This window comes from Anopheles nili, chromosome 3 (assembly GCF_943737925.1).
Source record: "Anopheles nili chromosome 3, idAnoNiliSN_F5_01, whole genome shotgun sequence".
Taxonomy (NCBI): domain Eukaryota; kingdom Metazoa; phylum Arthropoda; class Insecta; order Diptera; family Culicidae; genus Anopheles; species Anopheles nili.
Window position 1 is genome coordinate 57,458,059 of NC_071292.1, and position 26,744 is coordinate 57,484,802.

At 52.0% G+C, this 26,744-nt stretch overlaps 1 protein-coding gene across 1 annotated transcript in view; it reads right to left on the minus strand.

Annotated features, from left to right (window-relative positions):
• The window catches only part of LOC128724674 (BMP-binding endothelial regulator protein), a 36,181-nt gene extending 14,491 nt beyond the window's left edge, over positions 1–21,690 (minus strand). Inside the window, exons 1-4 of the mRNA XM_053818395.1 lie at positions 21,591–21,690; positions 17,365–17,441; positions 4,198–4,297; positions 3,942–4,118 (exon numbers count right to left, since the gene is read on the minus strand). Coding sequence (XP_053674370.1) covers positions 3,942–4,118; positions 4,198–4,297; positions 17,365–17,441; positions 21,591–21,690 — 454 coding nt within the window. The remainder of the gene's footprint in view (positions 1–3,941; positions 4,119–4,197; positions 4,298–17,364; positions 17,442–21,590) is intronic.
• Positions 21,691–26,744: the final 5,054 nt, after the last annotated feature.

Here is a 26,744-nt window from a genome sequence, read left to right on the forward strand (position 1 = left end):
TCCCGGAACCCAGGACACGAGACACGAGTGAGGGGCGCCCCAAAACGGCGCCTCTCCTATCTTAATTTGGGTCCTCTTCCGTACCCCCCCCCCCCCCTCCACAAGCGCCTTGCACTCCAATCCTTTGCGATGGTATCGCGCAGGAACCAGAATTGATGTATCAATTTTGGAATGCCACGAGCGAGCAAGAAAAAAAAAGCAAATGAAAAGAAGGCATTCTCGATCCGGGTGAAGGACGCCGCCGGGGACCGTGACTTCTGCCGGGGCTGGGCATCCGTTAAGATGGCAGGCTCGTGCTGGCGTTGCTTCATGCTTTTTGCATTTTTTTTTTCTCCTCTTTTTTACTAGACAAATGGCTGACAAATTGGAAACTTATCAAGGCGACAGGAGGCCGCGGAATGATGGGCGGATTTGTTTGTTTTTTTTTGTTTTTTGGTTTGGGTGGTATTATTTTCTGCATGTGTATTTTTTCTGGTTTTGGTTTTCTCTCTCTCGCTCTGAGACTCGAAGGATAGGCCCTGACACTCGGAAACGCGAAACGTCGCCTCGTGGCGTGACATTTCGCAGGAGGTCGATATTGATTTGAGCCCCTTTTCGGTTGGCCCGAGGCAACTGATTCGCGGAGGGCGCACGAGTTGAAACCCCATCTGCGCGACCTTTGGCAGCTGAGATGGCAGCTTTTGCAGGGACTCCGCAACGATCTGTTCAACCATCATCATCATCATCATCATCATCACCATTACCACCGTTGACGGCCATCAGTGCGCGGTTGGTTAGAGACCGATAACGAAACAATCGTAAAGAAAAACTATCTCGATTTACGTTCGACAAGGACGCGTGTTTCTGTTGTACAGCTATTTATTCAGCTTAAACTGTTTTTTTCGGTGACAAACTCGCTCTCTCTCTCTCTCTCAATCCCTCTCTCTCTCTCTCTCTCTCTCTCACACACAGTTGTGTCGCCTTCTTCCTAATTTATGCATTCAAAACCAATCCTCGGGGCATCCACAGACGTCATCGATTTAACGACTGTTTTGTGAATCCGCGCGTGAAAACCCGCATCCTCTAGGCCTCGAGCCAATCCCATTAGGTCTATTAGCCGATGAAGGTGGCGGGCCTTGACTGTTGCCTTCCACCCGCATCGAGCCACTCTACGGATCTTCTTCCCCGAGCGCATATGGCAGCTGTCTTTTTTCGCCTTCTTAATTTATCTGTGGAGACACGCGCGGCATATAAAACGCCGCCATGTCGAAACGCCTTCCCTTTAGAAAAATGGGGTGATAGAGCCGGAAGAAAAACGATCTGCCATAGTTGCGAACACGCCAACCCAGCACCGGGTGGCACATCTCCTCAGGGTTTGCAGGCTTTTTCGCGAGCCGTGTCCTCTCGGGTGAAAGTGTGAGCCAGCGCGGAAAAGCTGGCGAACGAGCTTTAAAGCTCAATGGTGGGGCGAGAACGCTTGAGGCACGGCACGGTGCCCGGCACCCGGTTCATCGCACCGGCCGATAGGAAATATTTTATCACGAAAGATATTTCTTATGTAAATACGACATTTTTATAGCGCGATCTCAAAGGCAATGAGCGCTATCGTAAATTTTACCATCTTATTACTCGCGCACCGACCTAATACAACTGGCCCCTTCGAGGGGATGTTAATGGTTTTGATGTCTATGGCCATGGCCGCGGCGCTCAAGCCCATCTGTTTGAGAGTGTATGTGTTGATGCCATCACATGATGGTGGCTTGATAAAGCGGGCTCGATTGAGTGAGCGGTTTTGGCCGAACACCGTGTGGGGTTTGTCACCAAGAGGATCTCACATCCTGTACGCCACCGGCGGTTCAACCGACGGACTTCCGCCATTCTCGTACAGTGGAGAACCCCTACTCCATCTTCTAACACGTTGCCACCGAGACACTGTCTTCTGGTAACCCCGAGGCTGGCCAACAGTGACACCCTCACCGTGAGGTGTTGATTTAATTTATCACAAATCGATCGCACACGGTTCCACGCGATCGGACACCACCATCTAGCGGCTGGCATTAGCATAGTAAGTGCGGATAATTACTTCGGAAACAAGTGTTCTGGCGGCGGGTGTGTGGTGAGGCGAGCGAGAGATAGAGAGAGAAAAAAACACCCTCGGAATAATTATCCCTCGCAGGATCGAGCTGGTGCAAAACGGCCCATTTGCCATCCCGCGAGACCCGCGGCGAGACTCCGGCGCGGTGTTTAATAAAATGTTTTTGCTTTTTTATTTATTATTTTAATTTATAGTCCACCGCGTAATGGGCCACTCTTCAACGGAGCAATAAATTACCGCATTATATGGGTACGCGCCCGGGACCGAAGCGTTGCGCTTCGATCTTATCGGTTCGTCGGTGTACCGGCGACCTGCAGCGATGGTGGCATTGTGGCCTCACAAGTCCCGAGCTAGCGCAATTTATGCATCTTAACCATGCCCAGCCGTTTGCAGGGATGAAATAGATTCAGTCTGCATCGATCCGATGCGAGTGCAGCACTAATTTATCGCCAGCTCACAACCGTGATTCATGGCAGTGTGGTGTCTGGCGAGGACATCGGTAGCCGTTCGAAGGACGCTCGATGCTCCATTTCGGAGAGCGTGTTTTAATACGAATCTCGCCAAGTTTGTGTCAGGTGTCGACGCCTGATAAGCTCGATAAGCACGCGCAGGCTCGCAAACGGACCACCATTAGGTGCGTTAACCACGACGGCTCACACGTGCTCCAGTCTGCGATACGCCGGGAGTCTGCCGGGTTGCGAAGGCCTTCAACCGTCGGGAGAAGATGATGCGCGTGATTCCGACCTCCACCGGTCGTTTGACAGCTCGTGATGTTGCTTTGCAAAACATCGATGCCGTGGCGCTGTTGCTGGAGCGACTCAGGACCACCCAGCGTGCGGTAAATCAGGCAAAAAAGCAGCGTATTATCAACATAAAAAAACCCGGCAAACTCGTATGTGTATTAATGCGATACCGATTCGTTCGCGACCCGACGGACCGCCTGGTCCGGTCGGTGTTGATTGAGCGCATCGGAGCTTGGCAAGCGTAGACCTTCCCTAGGCAACAGGCCAGCAAGGAAGAATGAATATCGCTTCGCTAATTTCACAGAATGCGATCCTTCTTAGGGGACGGTTTTTTTGCTACCTCATAAATCTTCGAATCCACCCCTGCAAAATGGGCGGATGCCCGCGAGGGTCAAGTGGCCGGTTAAACCGAGCATCGTAAAAACCGCTCGCCCGCGGGATCAAAGCCAGCGCCAGGGTCTCGTTTAACCAAATGCCATCTGTAGCGAGGGTGGGTGACCTCCGGGACATCAATCAACGGGCCTTTACGGGCCTTTAGAAGCCTCAGGAACATGGGAGCAAAAAAGGCATCCAGTCTCTGATTATGGGGATTGGTTCATAAATCATCACCGACCACGCGAATGGTGGTCCGTTCGAAGATGCCCGACCAGGTAAGACAAACACTCGCCTGGGATTAACGTAGTCCACGGGAAAGCGAGCAAAGTGATGATTTTCCAAGCCCCCTGGAGGGCTGGATGCCATCTGCTTGTGGCTTTCTCTGCTGTCTACGCTGTCCATTTCGGGTTCTAAAACCGACCGACGCTAAATACCGCTCGAGAATCCCTAATTCTAAAGCTGAAGTCCATCGGATTTGGTGGCGCTTCGTATGCTTATTATCGTTCTCACCGGTTGGCGTCCCAGTCGGAAACGGGAATCCATTACCTCACGCGGCTAATACGTTTATAATGGCCCGTGGAGATTTCAATCGGTCGATGGAGCCGTTAATGGGCCAACCAGTGGGAGACCTTTGCGCATCGAGCATTTGCACGAAATTGTGAAGAAAAAAAAACACTACACTCTCACTCACGCTGGTTCGAAAACTCGCGACCTTGCCTTAACAGTTGCTGGTTTAAATTCGCACTTACCTAAACAGGTTGGGCAACACTGGCCCTTACGTGGTGGGCTCGGATCTGAGCACGGGGCGTAGCATTTCATCTCAGAGCGCGTTACGACGCCGGAAAGGCATTTGTAGTGCATGCAGGGATCTTCCGGATCGGTCCACTCGGTGCCACTGTCGATGTGCCGGCCTTGGTGTAAACATCCTGCGAGGACGAGGAATGCGTTTCCGGTTAGCGAAACCAACTTCTGGCTCTCTTTCTCCCCATTTAGCGCCACACTTACCGATGCACTTGTCGCAGCACTCGTCGGGGCCCTTCTTTTTGTAAAAGTAGCAATCATCTACCGCTGGGCAGCTTTCCTGTTCGCACTCCACGAAACCATTCTGTAAGCAGTGAGAAGCAAAAAAAAAAAAGGTAGAGTCATCTAGCTGTGCCATATCTCGTCTCACAAATGGCTCGGGGAAGATTGTTTGGGTTTCAAACCGTTGCGTTGAACGGTGCCATTGCACGGCGGCAGCATAAATTTCTGCATGCCAACCTAGCGTTGCCTAGCGACGCACACCGACTTTGGGGGCCTTTTGTGCTGCCAAATATTTACAACTTCCCAGCCTCTCGCGGTGGGGAGCCGTTTGCCCATTTACCGTGTAACAACACTCGTTTATTGTCGGCGACAGCTCGCTAGTAATAAAGTGTTGCCACCGAACAATGTGCCGGTCTAGATCGTGCCGCTAGATATTGCGACAGCTGCTTAAGGCGGGCTCGATGAAATGTGTCCATGGGAATGTGAACCGGCAGCCAATTCCTGCTGGAACCGAATCGAACACCATGTGCAAGTGCATTTTTGCCTGCCCGAGAGTTTTCATGGGAGAAGGCAAGACGTTCTGCAACGGAAGACACGCTGGCAAACGTTCAACGGAAAATTGTGCCGAAGGAAAATGCTTTCTTTTCTGGGGTTTCCTATCCCAGAAGTTGACCAGAACGACATTTTCTGCGCATGTGGCATTAAGGCATGAGGTTTCACGAAATGCCCCAGAGCCTTAGTTACGGTTTCATGAGTTCTATCTATGTCCCAAATCTCGCTCTTTATGTATTAAATTATCAAATAAAAATTTCACGCATGAATAGTTCAAACGAAAAGTTTATCCGTTAACTTCTTAAATCTATTCCGCTTTCTCTTAATAGATCATTTTGCTCCAACAATTTGATTAAAGCAATACATTTACGGTTAATCTCGCCGTATACATGGGAAACTTTCGTATTTCTAGAGCACTGGGTGCATATAAAAAGAACACACATTTGTATGCTCTTTCAGCATTCGCAAAAGCTGTAAAACACCACCAGAACGGGTCAAAACACATCGTTACATCCAAAAGTAACAATTTGTTTTATTTCAACTCACTCTAATGCGTATTAATCTTTGTTTCTAACCCATTGATTCCTCGTGCAAGCGCGCGCAAACTATTCGTGCCGCGCAATAAAATCCAATATTGCGCCTCCACCGACAGTAGCAACCATTCGCAAACTGTCCCAACCGAAAACCATCACGAAACTATCGTACGGGGGCCATAAAAAAACTACACAAACTTCTCCCACACAAAGCTCGTCCAGGCCCTCGAACATTTGAATTCCGCACGCATTAGATCGTAATTGCGAAACACTTTTGCCGAATCGGCCGAAAAGGGGCGGCAGAAAAGCTTTTTAGTTCACCCCGCAACGGGAGAGCTGGCTTTGGGTCTCCGTTTTTACTACCACTTCGGCCGAGTGCGTCCAAGGAAGCCTCGAGCGGGAGTATTCGTCTCCAATCGCCCAGAACGCCGAAAGGGTTGAGTTTCCTTTCGGGTGGAGGCCTTTTATTCCTTTCCTCGTATTCCTGACACGCCCCGAAAACAACCCCACATCGAAACCGGGCCTCGTCGGCAGGACTTGCGTTTTATGTTTTCCATGCTCTACCGGCTCTTCACGAGCGCCATTCCCATCGAAAGCCTGAGCTCCTTTACGAGAGCTGCTGATTTAATTTTCATCGTTCATCCACGCGCGGTTCGTGACATTCGCTTGACTTTTGTTCTTGACCGCTCCCGAGGGATCTAAGGTCGCGCCACGCTTGTGCACAGGGTCGACGGGCTGCTCAGCCAGTGATAATGAAACAACGAACTGCACTGAGGTCCCGGGGTTTATCCAGCTGCGTTCACGTTATATCTCCAGTCCGCGTGACGACCACGCAAATCTGGTCGGAAGTGCCCTTTTGTGTTTTTTTTTGCTTGCCGATTCGCTTTTGTCTTGCCGTGCTCCTCCATTCCAAACGGAACTCTAGCTGATAAGACCGGTGCGATCCGGTTCGGCATAAACTTGACCGTCGAGGCAACAAAAGCACGCAGAATAGCACTGAGTCTCTATTTTTGCGTCTTCACGCGCGCGATGCCAGGGGCAGAAAAGCCGCTAAAAGGGTTGGAAAAATAGCAGCACCCAACAGCAGCAGCAGCAGCAGTGTGCGTACGACACTGGCGCCATTTTGCTGTCCATTGACGATGGCGTCGTGTGCGTTATCGTGCGTTGTTCGCTTCGAGGGCGCAGTCATTATGCATGCACAGAAACTTGACCAATTCAATCCTGGGGCAAGATAAAATATGCGACCGAGCGACACATAATTTCATTCTTATTAAAGCCGGCAGGGACGAGTGCAACAAAAAACAAATGGATACAAATTGTAAGATATTGCTTATGAGGCAAGCATCAAGCGGCTGATTGCCCGGTTACAACTTATCGTGCTCTCTCTCGCTTTGTCTCTCTGTCTCTTTTTCTCTCACTCACTCACTCCCTTCTAAATCTATGAGCCATTCCACCGTCACCGGCGAGTTCGTTTGCATTATCAATCACGCCAATTGCGTCCGGTGGCAATCAAACGAGCCCCCCAGCCATTGCGGTGTTCAATTTTCTGTAATTGCAAAATTTATGAAAATCAAAACAACTCCACCGAGCTGCCGCGGTATTTAGTAATTTATATTGCGCCTCTCTGAGTTTTCCCCCCACCCACTGCCCTAAACTTGCCTAACCCCACCACCGTTATCATTACTAACCGCACGAGCAATTACGGACGATTTTAATTACAAACACTGTACGGACGGCGTTTTGCTATTTAGGTGTTGCGGCGTGGTATTTCGTGCCGTTTTCTTCCCGCTCTCGCCGCCTCATCCCGTCCAAACCGAAACACGAAACGCACGAATGCAACCCAACCCCCGATCGGAAGGAATCAACCCCCAACCCCCTAACGGGATGGAGGGCGAACCGATCGAAATCGATCGACGGAAGCGAGAGGTCCGAGCGAACGATCGCCATTACGGGGCGGCTTGCTGGTGCGATTTCTTAGTCCAAGCCCGAAGCCGGCTACCTATTAAGCCGTCACTTTAAGTCGAGCTTAATCGTGCCTGTATATCATCATCGTCATCGCCACCGACGGTCATCGGCAATAGCATCAATAACATCATCATTATCATTACCACGGGCGCGGGATGCACCCGCGAAGTGGCCCAACCCAGCCCCATCCACTAGGCGCTGCGATCGTGCGCGATATCGCGCCATTAATAATATTATCAACGTGCGGCTCAGGGTCCCCCAACGGCTTAGGGAGAAGTTCGTCGTCACCACCGTCACCGTAGTCACCGCACGCAGAAGGTGACAGGCGGCAGACAACCGTCCTAGTGTGGCCTCACCGTCGCACTCTCGTTCGGGCTCGCGATTAACGCGCTCGGTGCTACCGTGCGAAACTAATCGCGTCGTCGACGCCGTCGCCAGTACGCCCCGACTGCACCGCGGAAACTGTACATTAGCGTCATTCCGATGCAGATCATATATCCGCGATCGGCATCAGGGTCTCGGAGCGGCGGACCAGCCAGCAGTCGCTATCTTTGCCATCTATTCGCGATGAGGGGGCCACGTGCAACAGGCAAGAAAAAAAAACAACGATCGCTCTCGAAGGGTGGAAGGAAAATCGAACGCTATCGCCTGGGTAATGGAATTGGTGGAGTTCCCTCAGTGAGCTCGAAAAAAGGGGACCCGGGCTCGCGTACAATCGTGCATTCTCGCGACGGCTCGGTCATTTTTTTTCCTTGACTCGCAGGGCTGGGAGTTGAAGTGCTAGTCAGTCCCTTCGCTGATCGACCGCCCTGTTAGAGACACCCTTGTGGGTGTGCGGGTGGCGCCAGCCGGTGCAACTAAGTGGACGAAATGGGGGTGAGTCGACTGATGGGGCAGTAGGAAAAACGACTATAAAGCACCATAATGGTGAACACGGGTGTGTGATAGTAATGCACCGCGCGAGATTGATGGAATTCGCTGGTGTTGGAGCCGTGATATTGATTGCGCGCAGTATCCAGCTCCATCGCCAAGCTAGAGGAGTATTAATCTTCACCTTTACGCTTTTCTTAAGGCCCACCGTATGATTCGCGTTTATGCTGCCCTTTGCTTGCAGCAACAAATTGAACCGTTTATCGGTCGGGCATAAACGTTTGACCTTGCATCGACTCGCGGTTGATTGAGTTCCGCCGGAGTGATTATATCGATGTCCGAAAGATTATACATCATGGAGAGTACTCCATTCTGAGAGGGATATAGTGAGCTGTTTTTTTTTTGTTTTAGTCAATTAAACCCCTTTTTCACTTTTTCATGTAACAATTAGCTACGGTGTAGCAGCTGGGGAATAAAACAGCTCAAACACTAGGCGGCAGTTTACTCCGTGTTCCAATAATCCCGCGCCGTTGATTGACAACCGTGGAATTAAATATGTTAATTGATCGTGCCACGTTCCTCGAAAGTGGCCGTCCGATTGCCAAGCTTGGGTGCCAGAATGCATCATCCCCTTTGGACCCCGCTCGATGCGAGACAGGGCGTCAATAAAAACAAGAACACAAATTATACTCCTCGCTCACGTAACTCATCCGCGGCAATCGAAAAGCAACATTGCAACCGCGTAATGTGCATCGTTCGAACGCCCGAGCCGCGGCAGTTGCTGCATTCATTTGTGTCAGCGGCGTCAAACGTAAAATTGATTAGCTTCACCGTGCGCGGATACACGCAATAAATTATGCAATTTTCCAATGGCAACCAAACGATCCCTCGGGGTAGCGAACAGGGGATGTTCTCTGAGTTGCTGAACTGACAGCATTTGTGGTACTTGTGCGAACGAATTCCCTCGCCCGGGGGCGTTTGGGAGTGGTATTAAACTACCATCCGGCTCAATTTTGTCATACACCGAACAACCAAACAGGAAATTCCTGGCTCGTTCCTGGAAGCAAGGTTCCACGAACCACTCCGGTCCGATGCTGGGAGTATCGATAAATACGATCGACGATAAATACGCTTAATGTTGCCGTAAATATTCCGTGCGGCGTACGGAGAAGATGCTCGCTCGCTTTTACTCGTGCGGTCGGACGATTTTTACGGGAAAAACCCCACTCCAGTGGATAAAAGGGAAAACTTAGGCAGCGGTGCCGTAAGTAAAAGTCTTCTACACGGGAAAATAAACGGCACAGAGCGAGGACTCGACAACAGGCGAGGCCAACCACGTTAAGTGTTTCTGCTCTTAAAAAGGCCTCTCCCAGCGGACGTGCCAAGTCGTTCCGAGAAGCAGGACCTCTGTGGCGAACACTCGATGCGGGCGAGCACGTTATTTATGTCCTGTAAAATGGATTTAAATTTTCGTTAGAACCGCTTGCTTTTGCGGCCTTTGGAGTCTCTCGTGAATAAAAAAAATCGGCTTTTAGAGCGTCCGGTTCCCATTTGCTAGCGGTAGCCAAAATGCAGTGCCGCAGCAGGACCAAGTGCATCAAACACCAGGGTTCACCATGGTGGTTCCGTGCAACAGACCCGCGCCAGTTCTTCGATGCGCTCCGCTGAGCATTGACCCAGATGAGCGCGTGATTTATGCCCGATTGTACAGTGTCTTGGCCGGCGCTTCCGGTGTCCTTCCGGGCCGGGCAGCAAGACATCCGGAAAATGCAAAATATGGACCCAAAGCCTGTCAGTGGACTGCTTCCGGAACGAACCTTCGGCCATGACCACTTACCAATGATGGGAAGAGAAAGTTTGGAGCGAGCTTTACTACTCACAATCCTACAAAAGCTTTACCGCAAGATGTGCGTTAAAATTAAGGCTCTTTGCTGCTATCGTGAAATCCACCATGCGCCTCCATTGGGAGGCGTTTTAAAGATAATGAACTTCAAAAGTACCGTTTGGTTGAAGTTAAACACCACTTTGAAATTTATTCCAATAAAAGTGTAGCTGACATTTTGAGCGTAATTTATGCGCGCACTCATTGAGCATTACCGCGGGCTTCGCATGAAGTAGTTAGCTCGGCGTTTCCGATCATCGATGACTAAATAGTAGCAATCTCGTGATTAAATCCCACACACCATCGGCGCCGCTTCCGTCAGCGGCCAGTGCAACCAAATGCACCTACCAATCTTCTCGCTCTCTCTCTCTCTCTCTTACTCCTGCCTTGCGCAAAAGGCAGGAATCCGTTCGCGGCTCCAGACGTCTAGCCTGTCGACTACCATGCCATTCGCCGTTGGATACGTGCGAAACGCGCGCTCAAGCACACCTTCCTTGTCTCATATTCCACCCCAACGAATGGTACGGGCTAAATGTCAGGTCAAGCGCGTTCGCCATTTCTCGGCGGGACAATTTAATTATGATGGAGGTGGCGAAGCAAAAAAATAATCCAAACCACGGCTGTACCGTTGCCCACGGCGACCGAGGGCCGCGATGGCGCTCCGCGTTGGAGGCGACTAAATTGCAGGTGCCAATGATGGGCCACTAAAGTGTCTCGTAATTTTATAAGGGTGCCGCCATTTTGCATTGCGAGGAAACCCCCTCGGTCGCTCGGTCGCCATTTAATAATGGAATCGGTCGGATGATTGGCATTACCGGGCGCGGATGGATAGCGAGGGCAGGTGAGAGCTTTAAATCAAGCGCGCGAGTGTTTTCTTACTGTTATTGTCTAAGTGAAACCGTTTAATTTTATCGATCGAGCCCTGATGGTGGGTGAAGGAAAGTTTACGCTTTTCCTCCCCTTAATTAGCGAGCTATGACATCATAAATACCGCAATCTTGCTAACCTCCAGACATCGTTTGGCTGGCCAATCCGGGCAGACGCCCGTTCATTAAACGGCGAACTATCCATCGCCCAGACATCGGCGCAAGTGATCAACAATCGATCGTCCGAAATGGCCGAATGCCTCCGGAAACGGAACCGAGCCGGAGAAAGAAAACAAAAAAAGGAAAGTTCCTGCGGATTGCTAAAAATAATCGCCTGCTCCGTTGGAGCATATGCTCGTTCGTCAGTCAGCTGGGGTATGAGTGAGTGATTTTCTGTGGCTCATGCTCTCTCTTTCTCTCTCTCTCTCTCGCTTACTTGGTTTGTGGGCTAGACATAGGCAACCGCAAGGCCGCGCCGAGCCACACTAAGCCGGTAAGTGAGACCGGATCTTGGGGCCTACGAGACGATGCTTTAACAACTCAGGGCTTCTGCCAACCCAGCGCCCTTGCAGCATGTCTTTTTGTCGTGTGTTGCTCCCCTTTCCGAACACTCCATGCCCCTTGATCTTCTACCTATTCATACGTGCTCGTACGGCCAGCCTCTTTTAAACCCCAATCACCTCCAATCTTCCCCAACGGGCTCTCTCGCTCCTTCGAGACGACGATGAATAACTCGTCGGACCGCTGAAATCATGATATGCAAATGACTTTCTACGAAATTTATTTATTTTCATACAATATTCATCAACGTCAATCATTAATCGTTACGTCGAGCCTTCGTCGGGGTTGGCGTCGAGGTCGCCTCGGGGATAGAGAGCAAGAAAGAGAGAGAGTGAGAGAAGTGGTTTGGGTACGCGCGGTTCCTAGACGTTTCGATCTTCAAACTCAAGCCTCCAAGACGGTGCCTGCGTATGCGAATGTCTCCCAGCGTATGTTGCCGGTGGTGACATTTCAACAGCAGGATCCCTTGTGTTGAAGGGTTCACGAGAAAATGGAACAGAAGAACCCGTCTGCGCTCACACATTTTCGAATCTTCGAAGCACACAGTGAACCTACGTAATCAACGGTCCACCAATCGGCTAGGCCGAAATGGAAAGGCTAGCGAACGGGTCATTGCCAGTCCGTTGATCCACTCAAAAACTCAGCCCTACATTAACATTCGGTCGTTTTTGCTTTACATTGTGGAAAAGGTTTGCAAAAAAACAAATCAGAGCACGAAACACAACCATTGTAGCAATCACTCCCTTCGAAAGGGTGTCTATGTCAAAGGTTTCTGGGGAATGGTATCGTTTTACCGCCTCCAAGGACACACGGATGCGTTGTCAGACGATAGTATTGAAGCAAAAAGACCACTACTTAAAATACATCAACGACTCCCAATGGTGCGAAATGAATCAAATGTTACAGCTTCCAAATCGATCCAAAATTCACGTTCACTTAAATTCCATCAACTACCCTGCGTGTGTACATCGAGTGAAAAGCCATCATAACACACCAACGCTGAGATGAAGCGTGCACGGGGAAGAAGGGCACAGACAGCGAAAGGAATGCTTCCCGCCACTTATCAATGGCATTTCGCAGCCCAACCTTCAAGCCTGCTCGTTCGGGAGCTCTGGCGGAGTGATAAACCTCGGTTTGGTATGCAAAAACAGCCAAAACAAAACCACAAACCGAAGGGAAACCGAAAATTCGATGACCCACATTCGCAGGCCACGGGCCGGTTGACCCAACCGGTGCAGCCCCTCCGCCTCTCTGGCTCCCGAACCCACCGGGCGAACGGCGAAAGGGCGAGAGCGAAGGAGAGTGGCTGTTCGAAAGGAAAAGGTCGAAAACTAGTTGGATGCTGGAAGAAAGAGCGCTTTTTCGAGTGAGTGAGAGAGAGAGAGATAAGCAAGGGGTGATAACAAGAAGGGCGAGTGTGTGAGCGAGAGGCATGCAGGGTGAAAAGCGGCTCAACCACCCCACCAAGGGCGCACACGGGCAGGTGCAGCAAAAGGAAGCGAACCGATATGAAAAATGGCGTTCACCGAACTTGAGCGCGTGAAGGAGTTGAGGCAAAAAAAAAGGGAACGTAATCCAAGTAAACAAATAAACAAGCGACCACGTGAGCCGCTGTTGGCAACACACCGAGCCCAAGCTACCCAAGCGAGCGTACCTCACGAACGGAACGCAAATAAAACCAATCACAACAACTTTATTCGATCTCATTACGAGCGATCGTAAACTCGGCTTTGCGCCTGCGAACGGCCACAAATCTCTGCTCCCAATCCGGTGCAATTACCGCTATCGAATGGCGCACCTCGCGGCCAGAAGAAATGGCCCTTTGGAGGGTTAGGTTCGGTGGGCTTTTGGGAAACGATCGGTGTAAAGCTGCGCCCACTGCAACTTACCCCAGGCAAGCTGGGCAGGACGTCTTTGGATGCAGAATTCCACGCTGGCTGGCATCGAGATCGAGCCTGCAAATGAGGATCATCTCTCACCCTCTCACTCACACGCTCTCTCTCTCTATCTCTCTCATGATCTGTCTCTCTGTTTCTGAACAACATCCACAGGACGGAGAAGCAGTTCGCGGGAGCAGGAAATCTTGCATGCCTTTCGCATGTGCACCACCACCCCCGGGTCCGCCATTGCTGGCATCACATCGGGGTGGTTTTCTCCCTCCCATTCCCGAGCGAGAGAGAGAGAGAGAGGGGACATAAAAAAGATCTCCCCATCCACCGGCGAGTGCGCGAACGGCCTTTATCGACCTTGTTCATTGTATAATAACACTCAGCCATATTTTTATGTGTTTCTTTTTCTCTTTTCTCTCGGTCTCACTCTCCTTTTCTCTCTCACTCGCTGTGCCGTGTTCCGGAACGGGTTTCTCTTGTCCCCGGGCCCCGCTCCATCCTCCACCCACCACACTCCATCCACAAAGTCCGGCCCCAGCAGCCTCGGGCATGTTGAGCCGTTTCGCTTCGACCCCGTCGTGCCGACATATAAATTTGTCCCATTCCAGCATACCATGTCGCCGTGTGTGTGTGAATGCCCCCTCTCTATTCATGCTACAGCCTCTCACCCTCACCCCTCGTTCCTTGCCATTCTTCTCGCTTGCTCCGCCACCCGACGGTCCTTTCTCTTCACCACTCGCGGAACACTCGCACCTGTTCGCGGATTGGACCGTGTTTATCATAGCTGGATATTTTTTAGCATTGTTTTTATGTTTCCCATCATCGACCCCACGATCTCCACCTCCATCCTTCCACTCCCCCCCCAGGCGTACCTTTGCGGATCTATGCTGCACTCGGCTCTAGCAGCTCTGAAGCTACCCAGCGTGGTAGTTGTCATCGTTGCACTTAGCGTCCGGTAAAACACACGCTCGATCGCTGATCTTCATCGTGTTATCGATCACATTATCATCCTGACGGGCTGCAGACCGAACCACCAAACCAAGAGACCGCGGACTTTGTGGATTATTCAAAAACAAAACAAAAACTGCGCGAATCCACAAAACCCACTTTGCATCCCAATCCGATCCGGGCACCAGATGGGCAAAAGCGTTTCGCAGCCGATCGTAAACCTTATCGGCTTTATAGGATCGCTTCACGCGCTTGTTTTCCTTTTGCCAACGGCCCAACCACCCACCCCTCCCCCTCCCTTCTCGAAGCCGGCCGCTGGGTGGGAGGGTGATAAAAGCGGTGGAAAAACACGCCAAGATGAATTCCTCGGCCCCGGGGTGACATTTGAGGCGTGCGCGTCTTCGCCCGTGTTGTGTGCCACGCTGGCACAACACAGGTAGCGGCGGGGATTCCACCCTCATCGGCCACCCTCCCCCTTCCCCCCCCCTTCTCTAAGCCACCCCCGCAGGGGGTCAACCCAGCGTGAGGCGAAACAATTCCGCCCCGAATGAGCATAAATAAACAAATAAAACCTACCCGCGATGCGATCATCGTCGTCTGCGTGCCGTCGCGATCTTCTTTATCAAGCGCAGGATTAGCGTGGGGAGGCTGGGAGTTGGGGGACAGCAGGCGGCAGCAAAAAAGACACCTGTGCCGTCTTTGCGGGGTTTCCGACTGGCTCAGCAACACCACGCAGCTTCACTCGGTACACACAAATCCTGCCGCGCAGGTGGATGATTTTATTACAATTTCTCATCCGACGACACTCTGTTACAGACTCTCTCTCTCTCTCTATTTCTCTCTCACTCTCTCTCTCTCTCTCACTCACATCCCCTCCTAGGTCTTTCTCCAGCTCGGCGGTAACACGCGCCGCGACTTAAAAAGCCGACCGAAAAAGCCAAGAAACTCGTTAGGCTGCCAAAACACATCCGCAAGCATTACTTATCGTTCGTATGCAGCCACCGCGTTCTTGTTTCATTTCAAACAGCACCGGCTAACGCGTGTATGTGTGTGTGTGCTTGGGGGGGTGAATACCAAATTGAAAAAAAGAAATATTAGCTCCCTCGCAAAAATCCAGCCCGTCCGCGTGCGCGCGGAAACCTAGCCGTTGGCACCTACGCCGGACGAAAAGCGAACGCGCGCGCGAACGAGAAAGAGACACGCAAATGGGTCGGGGGGTGAAAAAAGAAAGAGACACAGTGCACGAAGAGAAGAAAAGATCGCAAGCGCGAAGCGGCTCGCGGCACGCACGCGGAACATTCCAACCGATGAATACTAATATTGTGTTTAATGTATGCAAAGATTTTAATTCCCTCCCGGCGAGATGAGGGAGACGGGCGCGAACGTGGTACAGGGTGAGACACGCGCGTAAGAACAACCCCCACACCCCCCCATCCCTCCCTAGTGGTGGGGACGAAGGTCGGGGGTGGATAGAAGAACATCACCCCCATGCCTCGCAACACACCACCGACTCCAGCCATCTGGTGGAAACAGCTGGGAACGCACGCTCGTTAGTCACATGATGCCAACGGACCAGAACCAGACTCGTTCGCCATTTCACCGAGGTTCGCCCATCCTTGGGGGCCAGCTGATACTCTGCAGGGGGTGTTTGGGCATGCCCGGGCCAAGAATCGCGCGTTCTCGCGTGCCAGAGCTACCGAACGTCGATGGGGGTGAACAGAAGGGAAAAAAAATAACCGGGTCGACTTCTCGACTCGCCACACGAGGTGTATCTTTCCGATCTGCCGGGGGGTGTAGCGTTTTCTGCTTGATTTCCGCCCGGGAATCTGAGATCGTTCGCGTTCGTGCAGCTTTGCCCACTGGAGATCGCAGAAGCTCGGCGCCATATCAGGCTGAGCTTAGCTCCTAGTGACACACGGAGCTTATCGAACATTCCGGGAGCACCACAAGGACCTGCCTGGAGTGACTATTTTCCGATCTGCAACACCTAGACCGAATGCCGACTAGAGTCGATTGCTTTTTTATTACACTCGCTAACGCTCAGGTACGCTTGCTAAAGGACTCCCCACGCGGTCTGATGATTATCAACGTCCAAAAGACGTCCAGCATCGATCAAACGAGGTGTTTAACAGGGATGCTTGTTCTAACAGGCAAACGGGTGCATCTCTCAAATAACCCTGTTCGGCAAAACCAACAAGACCTGCTACCGCCCAGAAGGTGTACGTTTGTGTGCGCGTGTGTGTGTGTGTGTGCATGTGTTAGCTTTTCATTTAGGTTATTTGTCCGACAAGTGGCCGGAAAGGAAGAAGTTAATACCACTCTGCCGCAGTTCCAGCGTGCTGGTGCTGTTTGCACTCTGCGCCTCCATGTGTGTTCGCTGTTCAGCAGCACCAATTCCCCGTCTACGCCTTGCATTTGTCAATATAAGAGAAGCCGACACTGGTGCCCGGAGGTGGTCTCCGTATGGTTTCACGTAAGAAAACAACAAAAAAACAACAACCCCGATGAGGATGGCGCCCGCGGAGCCTGCACGATCCCGGCGGTCGATTCGATGCATCGGTGTGCATTGGTAAACATACACACACACACACACACACGGAGGGATCGACGAAGCATAGAAAGCATAGAAACAGCCTGGAACCTGGAAGGAGACCCTATGTCGGGTAGGGTAGGTTCGAAGGGTTTTTCCCGCTCGTCCGGTGCAACGGTGCGATATCAATGAATGGCGAAAGGTCCCGACCCAACAGAGAGCAAAAAGAGACCCATCAAATGCCCATCATTAAGATGCTGGCGCCGACAGACGACCGTCCGTCTAAATTGGACCCCAGCGGGTGCTGGCGTCAGTGGACGGCTTCGTCCTTTCGGCCTGCCGGCAACTGCCTAGAACGCATCCTTTCGTGTACCTGTCGTCCGACAGGACACACAACCACTTGACTTCGAGCAGGCAGGGGCAGTGTTACCGAGAAATCGAAATTGGCCTCGTCCGGAACGAATCTGGCCACTTGGTTTGGCCGCGCAGGACGACAGCTAGGATCAGAGCCGGGACCTGGACCTGTTTGAGAGGGTGTTTACGTGAGGCTTACCTTGCAGATGCACTTGAAGCACGGCATGCTGATCCTGACCTCCTCGCCTTCGTTCGTGCACGGTTCCCGGTATCCAGCTGTGATCGAGAGAAGAGAGAGAGAGAGAGAAGCAAACTATTAGCCTAACTGTGACTGACTGGCGGACGCTTGGAATAGAAACACTTTGGTGCCGTTTTTTTGAGGTGCATAAAAAGCTGAATCAACACTTCGACCACTCCTCCCAGGTAGGTTCCGAATGGAGGACGCCGTTGAATGTTCGTTTTTTTTTCGCTCCGTTTAACGAACGCAACTTCATTCACAAAGCACATCAAAAACGAGCCGCCGGCAGAATTTCGTTTACGGTTCGAATTTAGCGAAATTAGAGCTGCATTGTGTGCAACAGAGACGTTTGCGCACGCTGTTAACCACGGTTGTTGGCCACACCATTAGCACGCCGTCACTCCTTGAATTCGCGCGTTTGCTCACCCATTTAAACCCGACCAACGCGCTACCGGTGTGTTTGCACGGTGCCCTAAGAACCCGGCCAACCTTTAGCGGACGGTGAAGTTGACCCACCGAACAAGAGTGGCACATCAAACGGCAACGCCGCCAGTGTTCGCTGCACCCAGGTGCAGTTCCCGCCCATCCGCGACCATGAAATCATCCCTTAAGCGCGATGGGGGTGTGTGGGACTTTTTTTTTATTCGGCTCGCAAAAACCAAAACCGGTAAACATTGGCCACTTCCCACTGGGGAGGGCTGGAGTGACGACCACCCTCTATCCCGTCGTCGTGGGGGTTGCAAATCCACCCCGAATTCCCGAGTGACTTAAGCGGCTGACCATTTGTCAACTCTCGCTGTCCATGCACACACACACACACACACACACACGCACACGCACTGACGGGCTGTCATGCGTTTGTTTCACGGCTCGTAAAGGTGGGCGGTCATCGTGCCACCCCCTCCCCCCCCGTACCAGTTCTCCACCCACCAAACCCCTCCCCAATGGTTGATGATATTTTGGTCCGAAAATAAATCAATGTATTTATTTTTAATTCTCCGTGGTGGGTATTTTTAGCTCATGATACAGTTTACAGCTTCCCTTTTTTCCTCCTCGCGAACGCTCTCGACGCGTGCGTGCGTGTGTGTGTTTGCCTAGCGCTGTGGGTGAGGGCCAACTTCCTGCTACAGCTGTATCGCTACACCATGGACCGGTGCGCTTTTCCTTAAGACATTCCCCAAGATACGTTCAGGACGTCAGTACTGCTTGAGAAGCGGCTGGGCGGTGGTTGTCTTGACCGTTCGGTGGTCTAAAACCACCCTCTAATATGGCGCCGTTTGCTCGTGTCCCTCGGGGGTGCGTGGGTAAGACCCTCCAGGGAGGATCACATCCCGGGGGGAGATATTTATCCGTTTGCCAAAACCGTTTGCGTATTGTCTGCTGACGTCACGACGTTCGTCATCGCCAAAGAGAGAGGCAGATCGAGGACAACACACTCTCCCTCTCTCTCTCTCTCGCTCTCTCTCCGGTGGGTGTTTGCGGTCGAGCAAGCGATCCACCGGCACGGATCGCAAACGCGGCGTACAAATTACGATAGCAACTGCAAACAAGATTATCCCCCCATTACCGGTCAAGGAAGCAGAAGCTGGGACAGGAAGGGGAGGGGGATGGGGGAAGGCAGAAGGGCAAGAAGCAATGAACGTGCGTGTGTGTGTGTGTGTGTATATTTGGGCACATATTTGCCGTTCACACTTCGAGTTGGATGCGCTAATACCGGGATATCTGATACGGGGAGGACCTTCCTTCAGACCTGATAACGTCCGATGTTCCGACATTGCCGGCTTCCATCCTACAAACAGGGGGTCGTAATCGAGAACACCAAGATGAATGGATGCACTCAGAGCACCCTGGGAGGAGGGGAGGGAGGGGTGGGAGGATAGGACTAGTTCGCGGAGTTCCGGTGACGCCGGTTCCGGTGACGCCAGCATCGGAGTGTGTCAACACACCTACAACGCGGCGCGGTGTTTGCGCGACATCCCACGTCCCGCCGAGGTAAATAAAGCGTCTCCGTCACGCCGGATGAGCGCCGGCAGAGGAGCCCGTGAGGTGGCAAACAACAGCAGTACAACCATACGCGTGAAGGCAATGCCGCGGGCGCGCGCGCACAAGCTCACGAACTTCTGTGAGTCACGAGATGACGTTTGATGAACACGGTTCACATGCCGTCGACATTGCCTTTATCGCCTGGCGGGCGGACGGCGGCATTTTGGCAAATATTTACATCCTCTCTTGCCTGGCCAGTTACCGGTCGGGTGTCTGTAACGGCCTGTTGCAGCAGCTGCTGCCGAGCTTGTCGATTTCCCACACTAGCGGTGCCGGAAGTTTGCGCATACACGCAGCCAGTCAGCGCTAAAGGGAGCAAACGCGATCAGCGAGCGCCATCTAGGGAGGAAGTCGGGAACTGCAGCGGAAAGAACCTCCGTTCGAGACGACAATCGAGCCTCCTAGATGGGAACTCGCGATATAATGGTACACCGATCGGTCTGCTGCATGTCGTGATAGTTGGAGCCCAACATCTTCCCGAGATCCCGAGCTCTAGCGACTCTACAGGATCAGCGATCTGTGGTACAAAGTGTCACCGGTGTCCCGTCATCGGCACCTTCCTGGCCGGAGTCATCCCAGATGGTGTTGGGACTTGGAATTACCGATAGCTTGCACGATAAGCATCTAAGAGCGACACCGTCCCGGCAAGGGTCGACTACATCGTCGTACCAGCGCCCTAGCGTTATCGCGTTTCCTGATCTCTCTCACTCTAGGGCATTCGCGCAGACTCCAACAACGGCAGGTCGGAGTGTGCGAGTTAATTGCCAAGTTTCACAACGCATCCCCCACCCAAAACACCGATCGGTTGGGTGCGGGAGCGGGTTTTGGATAACGGAACGGGTTTCGAGACACCTCCGAAGGTCCGTTTCGCTTCATCCAAACGTCCGACGGCTATTAAACAGCACACCCTCTCGTGCACCTCGTACACCTGCAGCCGCTCGCAGGCTTGGCCTTTTATTTATCAAAAACGATTAACAAAGTTTACAACTGCTACGTGAACTCATCGCACTCGGAGGGACAGCGTGGACGGTGAAACTGCAACGGGAATCCGGCCCAACGAGCCGATCCGTCGCCACGGAAATGGCCGCACGTTGGCACGTACGCGACGACCGACCATCGGATGCACCGGGGCGATAAGATGGCGTGGATAAAGCACACGTCCACCCCGACGGATGACAATGTTCCATTGGGTCAGCCTCTGGGAGGAGCGATTTCGTCAGCAACCGACTGCCTCTCGAAGCCAAACTGGGGGGAATTTAACAAATTTTCCACTACGACATCATGCCAATTACACGCGAATAAGTGCGTTCTGCTTCGCCGAATAAAAACAGGGTACTTAGAATATACATAACAGCACAAAAAAAATGCACAGGTGCCTCAGCTGGCCAAAAATACCCCCATTACCCAACAGCAAGAACCGCATTCTTGGACTTTGACGCTTGCGATCGATGCACCACCGATGCGTGCGACAAGAATCTCATCCGGGACGGGTTTTTTTTTTGGTTCGTTCGCTGCTTGATTTCTCGTCGCCTCATGCGTCGTTTGGGTCGGTTTACAATGCATTATTTTTTTTTTCTCTGCTCCTTCTCACCCCTTATTAACATTATTCGTCCATCATTCGGCATCAGGACCGGGCGAGGTGGCCTGCAATCGCTTATCGCAGACGAGCCCAGACTGTGCGATGGAAGCGAATGGCCACTGGCAACAGGATCCTGCTTGAATGTAGGGGTAAAACTGTGCGTTTTTTCGCCATTTCGGCGTTGGGGACGTTTTTGGGGGACGAAATATGCACAAACTGTCGTCAGCAACCTCCGGGATGGAGAGCTGTTGACGGGCCACAATTTCGACCCGGGCCCCGAAGGGACACCGTCGTGTGGTCATTAGCGTTTTATTTATATTTTCAGACAACGCATTTTTTGCCGCTCGCTTCCGATAGTGTGTATTCACAACTTGTATCCCGGTCCGTTTGCAGGTGAAAGGAGAGTTCCTTTTTTTTTTCCTCTTCGTTGGTATGCTCCCCAGGGGGGTCAATTTCCGTTCCACAGGAAAAACACGCTGCGTGGTGGAGAGAAATTTCACCCCCTAGCTTTGATGCGCAAGAAAGGAATCGAACAAAAAAAAAATACCGTAAAAGCTCAACTTACACAAGGAAGCACTGGCCGTGGCTTGTCGTAGCGAAACCGCGAGGATCACCACCGCCCCGAGAAGGACGCGGTGGCTCCGGGACGAGGGTGAAGGATACATGTTGATGTGTCTGTTTGCTTGCTGTGGTCTTCTCCTTCGGGTCGATTGGAGCAGGTTGAATTACCCGCTCGAGCTCGTTACACGGCTCTTCACGGTATGTCGCGCAGAAATTAATGGATCCCCGACGATCCGGTGCGCTGAAATGAAACAAAACGGCACGAATAATGATTAGTTACCATGCGCGATGGTGAGTCGGTTGTTTTGGGGGGATATTTCTCTCATTTTTTTTCGTTCTTCCCATTTAATTAGCGGACGATGGCTCTACCTCTGGAAGAAAGTACAAGAAACGTCGAACTGTGGTCTCTGCCGTAAAGTACCTTCAGGCAAACAAACAACTCGAGTGAAAAAAAAAACACACACTCACAGAAAATTCTACAAATCTTGCTGCTCATCGCCGTCAATTGAAGATCGCTTCAGGGTTGAGCCCTTCGTCGCGGCAGCATCACAAGAACGGTGTTCGGTGGAAGAAAAAACTCCCCAACGCGGAAAGCGCACAAAATTCCAAACAACCGCTCGACGAAATGAAAAACCCACCCCCTTGAAGTGGTGGCCCGCGGTCCGATGGGAATTCACCAGCGCCAGCGAAAAACCCCTCGACAGGTCCGCCGGCTGGTCGGCGTCTACCCGGGGTCGAGATTCACCGGATATCGGCAAGACCCATGGGGCGCTGTTGGTTGCCAGCAGGTTGTTTGTCGAGTGGGGTTTTGTCGAGTGAGATTTTGGACGCAAATACTCCACCGCACGATGAGTTGAGGCCGCCGATCGTTCGCTTTATTTCCGTTCCCCACTTGCGGGGCCTAATTGAGCGGCACGGCTCGTTACCTTCTCGAGCCGACTGCCAACAGGGCGCTGGATGATGGATAGTGCCGCCCCTTCGCCGGATGCTGGAGCATATCTGCAAGTGTACGCGCCTACCCTAACCGATCAATTGACATATCAGTGTCAAGGTGCCGATAGAGAAACGGTGGGGTTTTTTATTTATTTTTTTTAAGGAAACCACACAAAAATCCACAAATCTTATGCAACGCACCAGCCCATGGAACACCTGTTCCGCGCGAAACGACCCTTCGCCGGTGCGCTAGAATGGTAAAATCAATCAAACGTCTTGCGAACCGAACCCGCAACAGACCAAGGATAAGAGAATGCCTGCGAACGGGGCGCGTTAGGGCGTTAAGGTGTTGAGCAACGCCACTGCTGCAGCGCGAGAGTATGCAAAAAAACGAAACCCATCTCTACAAAATCGCCCATTTCTGGGAGCCCGATCAACAGATTCAGCATCCAGCTATTGTGCCGTAAAACCGTGAACGTGTGTGATGGGCAGTTCTATGGGACCGTAATGTGGCACTGGTGCTTGTCCCTTGCCGCACGTTGTAATAACCACGATGTTACACAACCGGCGGTGACTTCTATGGTTTGCCACTAATCACGCCGCAAGTACAGCACGGCGGTACACAAAAACCTCAACCGATTAGTGGCCCTCAGTGACGCAGCTGGAGAACCGAATCCCAGAGCCGGCGTTGGTTTGCATGCGAGCCAAGCAACGACGTCTTGTTTCACTCGGAAATTTATTACACCGCGTAGTAAGAAGCAACCCACCTGCCCCCACTTGGGTATGGGTGCGAATCACAAGCGTCCGCCATGGGGGTGGGGGTTGAAGAAAGAAAAAAAAAACCACCCCAAACCAAACGCCACATCGTTCGTTCGTGCTCGAGTCTGGGAGAGTGGGGATTCGAGATCGTTAAGCGCGGCCCGGCAGCCCGGGAACTCGACGCGCTTTTAGCTGGTGTTTTCCCTCTGTCGACACATTCTTCCCGCACCGTGATGACCAATAAATCGTCGGCGATTAGGCCGCGCTCGCTGCTGTGCACCCTCCGCCCAGGGGGTTCGCCATGGTGTTTGGTCGGAAAAATCTAAAACCTTCGGATTCGGGGGCCACCGTTCAAGCCGCGGTGTTCCAGTAATCAAATCAATTACCTTTTGCGGGCAGGCCTTTTGCCGACCGGGGTGCTCGATCTCGTGATTGCTTAAGCCGCTCACATACACACGCACACACGCGCAAGGAGAGAGAGAGAGAACTTTGAAGAGATCCGGCTGCTCCGTTAGCGAGTCAAATAATAGAGCCACTAGAGACGTTCTTGTGTTTTTTCCTCGGTCCAGTGGAAACTCCGTTGAAACAAAAACGGGGCGGATCCGGGTTAGACCAAGGCGGCCAAATTAAGCCCCGTGATTGCCAGGTACGCTGGACCGTGAGTCCGAGAATGGGAACAGACAGGTCCACCGGCTATACTTCGGTCCTGTCCGGGCGAAATTAAAACGTCACTCGAAAGCGTGGGAGCCCGGGATTCTCGAGGGTGGAAAAAACCACACACACACACACACACACACACACACACATGCAGGAAATCGAGTTCCGGGTGTTGCGGAATGCCTGGTTCCTGGTTCCCCGGTGAGGTCATGCCCGCAACGAAACGACCGGCTCATCGACCGCGGGCGGTACAGATTAGATCGTTCTATGGCGCACGTCGGTAGACTAAACACCATTTCCAGATAAGTGGCCCCACGGGGTAATTACGGGCCGAATATTGGCAATGTTGGTGGTTGGAAGCTGTACTGGTTCGCGGGAAGGCACGTCGCAAGGGCCGTGGGCCGGTTTAATGTCCTCAGCCATCGGTTCATGGCGCAGTCTGGTGACGCATGCCTCCAAACACGACCATTTCGACGAAGAGCGAGATGCTAAACTTTGAGTGATTTACGTCGAAACAAGTCACAAGTCCAAGCTCCGTATGTCCGTCGACGCTTCAACTCGCTGCTGGACTCGTTGGGAGGTTGTTGGCGACACGTCTAGGTTCGGAGAGACGATCCAGTATCTGCGGTTGACACCTCCACCAGCAGTGGTTCTACCACAGAGCGAACATTCACACCTCGCAGCTGACTTGAGGAATTTTGCACGTCGATACGGGTTGTCTACAAGCTGGTTATTCGAGTGACGCCCCATCGAACAGCTTCCCGGGAAGGAGCTATCATTCAAACGTCTTAAATCGTGTCTAATTTGAGATTCCAAGCGGTCGGTATATACTTGAAATATAAGAATTTTGCAATCGAAAAGAAAGTCTGCTTCTTAGGGAATATATTCACCTAAAACTACAGCTGGTCTTGGAGAATAAATTCACTTCTCTTCGCACTGTTAAAATACAATCCAATCCGACCCATCCTGACCTTTTGACCTCTACGTACTCGCATCATTACCCCCCAGCATCTCTGCTCACGATCACGCCGAACAATCGCACACATGGCTGTATCTTTTCTCCCCCAATGGAATAAAGACATTCCAACGTGCTTCACCCACTGCACAGATGGCCACAAATTTGCACCACCGGATTAGATTACCCAATCGCACACCCAAACCGGGCGGGAAAACAAATAACGATACACATCGATCACGTGACCTCTGCTTGGGAATGCCTTCCGATTGGAATGCACACGCGCTCGCACCGCGGCTCAACGTATTACCTGATAGTGGCAGTCGTATGGTAACAATAAAAATAACAATTAGCATTAAAATCCCAAACCCTTCCGCAACCAGCTCCGGTGCGCACACGAGGAGGATCGTTAATTAAGACATTAAATGCGAACGAGTGTGTGCCTGCATCGATGTTGCTCGTCTCTGAAGCATCATCTTAATTGCCGCTTTGGTTTCGGTCGCATTCCCTCCCAAAGGGGTGTGTTCCCATGTCTGTGTGTGTGTGTGTGTGTTTGTATGTGCGTCAGGTTCACCCGAAACATCCCCATTCCCGTCGAGCCAGCTAGTTTCCTTTGGCTTGCGGTTTTCTTATGCTGCGGCAATCGCAAGCAACCTTTCGACCGGTCCGTGAGAGTCGCGTTGTCTCGTCTTGTGCTGTGGCTTGCTGGCCCGTGGGACCACCACACCGTGGCCGGTTGCATTCACGACGCATTAGCGTTTTGATAAGTTTTAATGCCACATTTCCGCCCCATCCCATCGCGCTTCCTGATTCTCCTGGCCCTTCCCGGTAACCGGTAACGAGCACGGTAGCGCTTGGATTTGTCTTGCTTGTTTTTTTTTTCTTTCGCCTGGCGCTTTTCCCGTGCCGGCTCCCGTGGAAAGCGGGATTTCTCGGCCTCGGAGTGGGCCGTTTTTATCTGCGTGCGTACAATTTATTTTCACCTTCTGCTGCCAACCGCGTGTGGACGGTAATGTGCAATTCCCAGACGCTTATTAGCGGTTTTCTTGCTTTTCCTTGCGCCACTCTTCTTCCGCCTCTGGGGGATTGTTTTAATGCTACTTGCGCGAGCACTCTCGGCTCGGTTAACGTCCCTCGTTAGAATGAGCCATTCGATGGGGCCCTCATCAGAGCGCGTGACTTGCGAAACACCAAAAATTCCCCCCTCATTCGAATCAAAGTTTTGTGATTCGTGTAATATTTTCTTCCCCACTCAGCTGCGTGCGTTTTCGCTCACCGAAACGGAATAATTTCAAGTCCAATAATTGATCGAAAAACCCTATCCAGCGTGCTCCCGTTTTGCACCAGACAAACTACACCAATTAACTTCGCTTAGCGGTGGCAACGGCGATGCAAAACGCTCCACGATCCAACCCTTCTCGCAGTAAAATCAGATAAACTACGCCGCGAGTAAGCCACCCCAGCAGCCGGGCAAAAACCGCGAACCAACCGGGCGGGCCATGTTTTCGCTCACGTTTACATCATGCTCGTGTCGTTTCCGATAGGCAAACCGCCGGCTTCAGAGCAAACCCCGGATCGGTATCGAATCATAACTTATGCCGCTGATTTTACGATACACACCCGATAGGCGGGAAATAAATACACCAAACCCCTCCCCCTCGTCCGAAACCGTCGCGAGCCGTAAATCAGTCGCCTCGAAAAGACGCAGATATTAAACCAACAACGATGGGGATGGGGCACACTTTCCCTTCACGCCAGTGGTCGGGTTTTTTGGGCGGGCAGATGGTGGGGCTTGATATTTTAGCCGAAGGACCATCTGGGTCCATCGGGTGCGGGAAAAAAAAGGGCCACGAA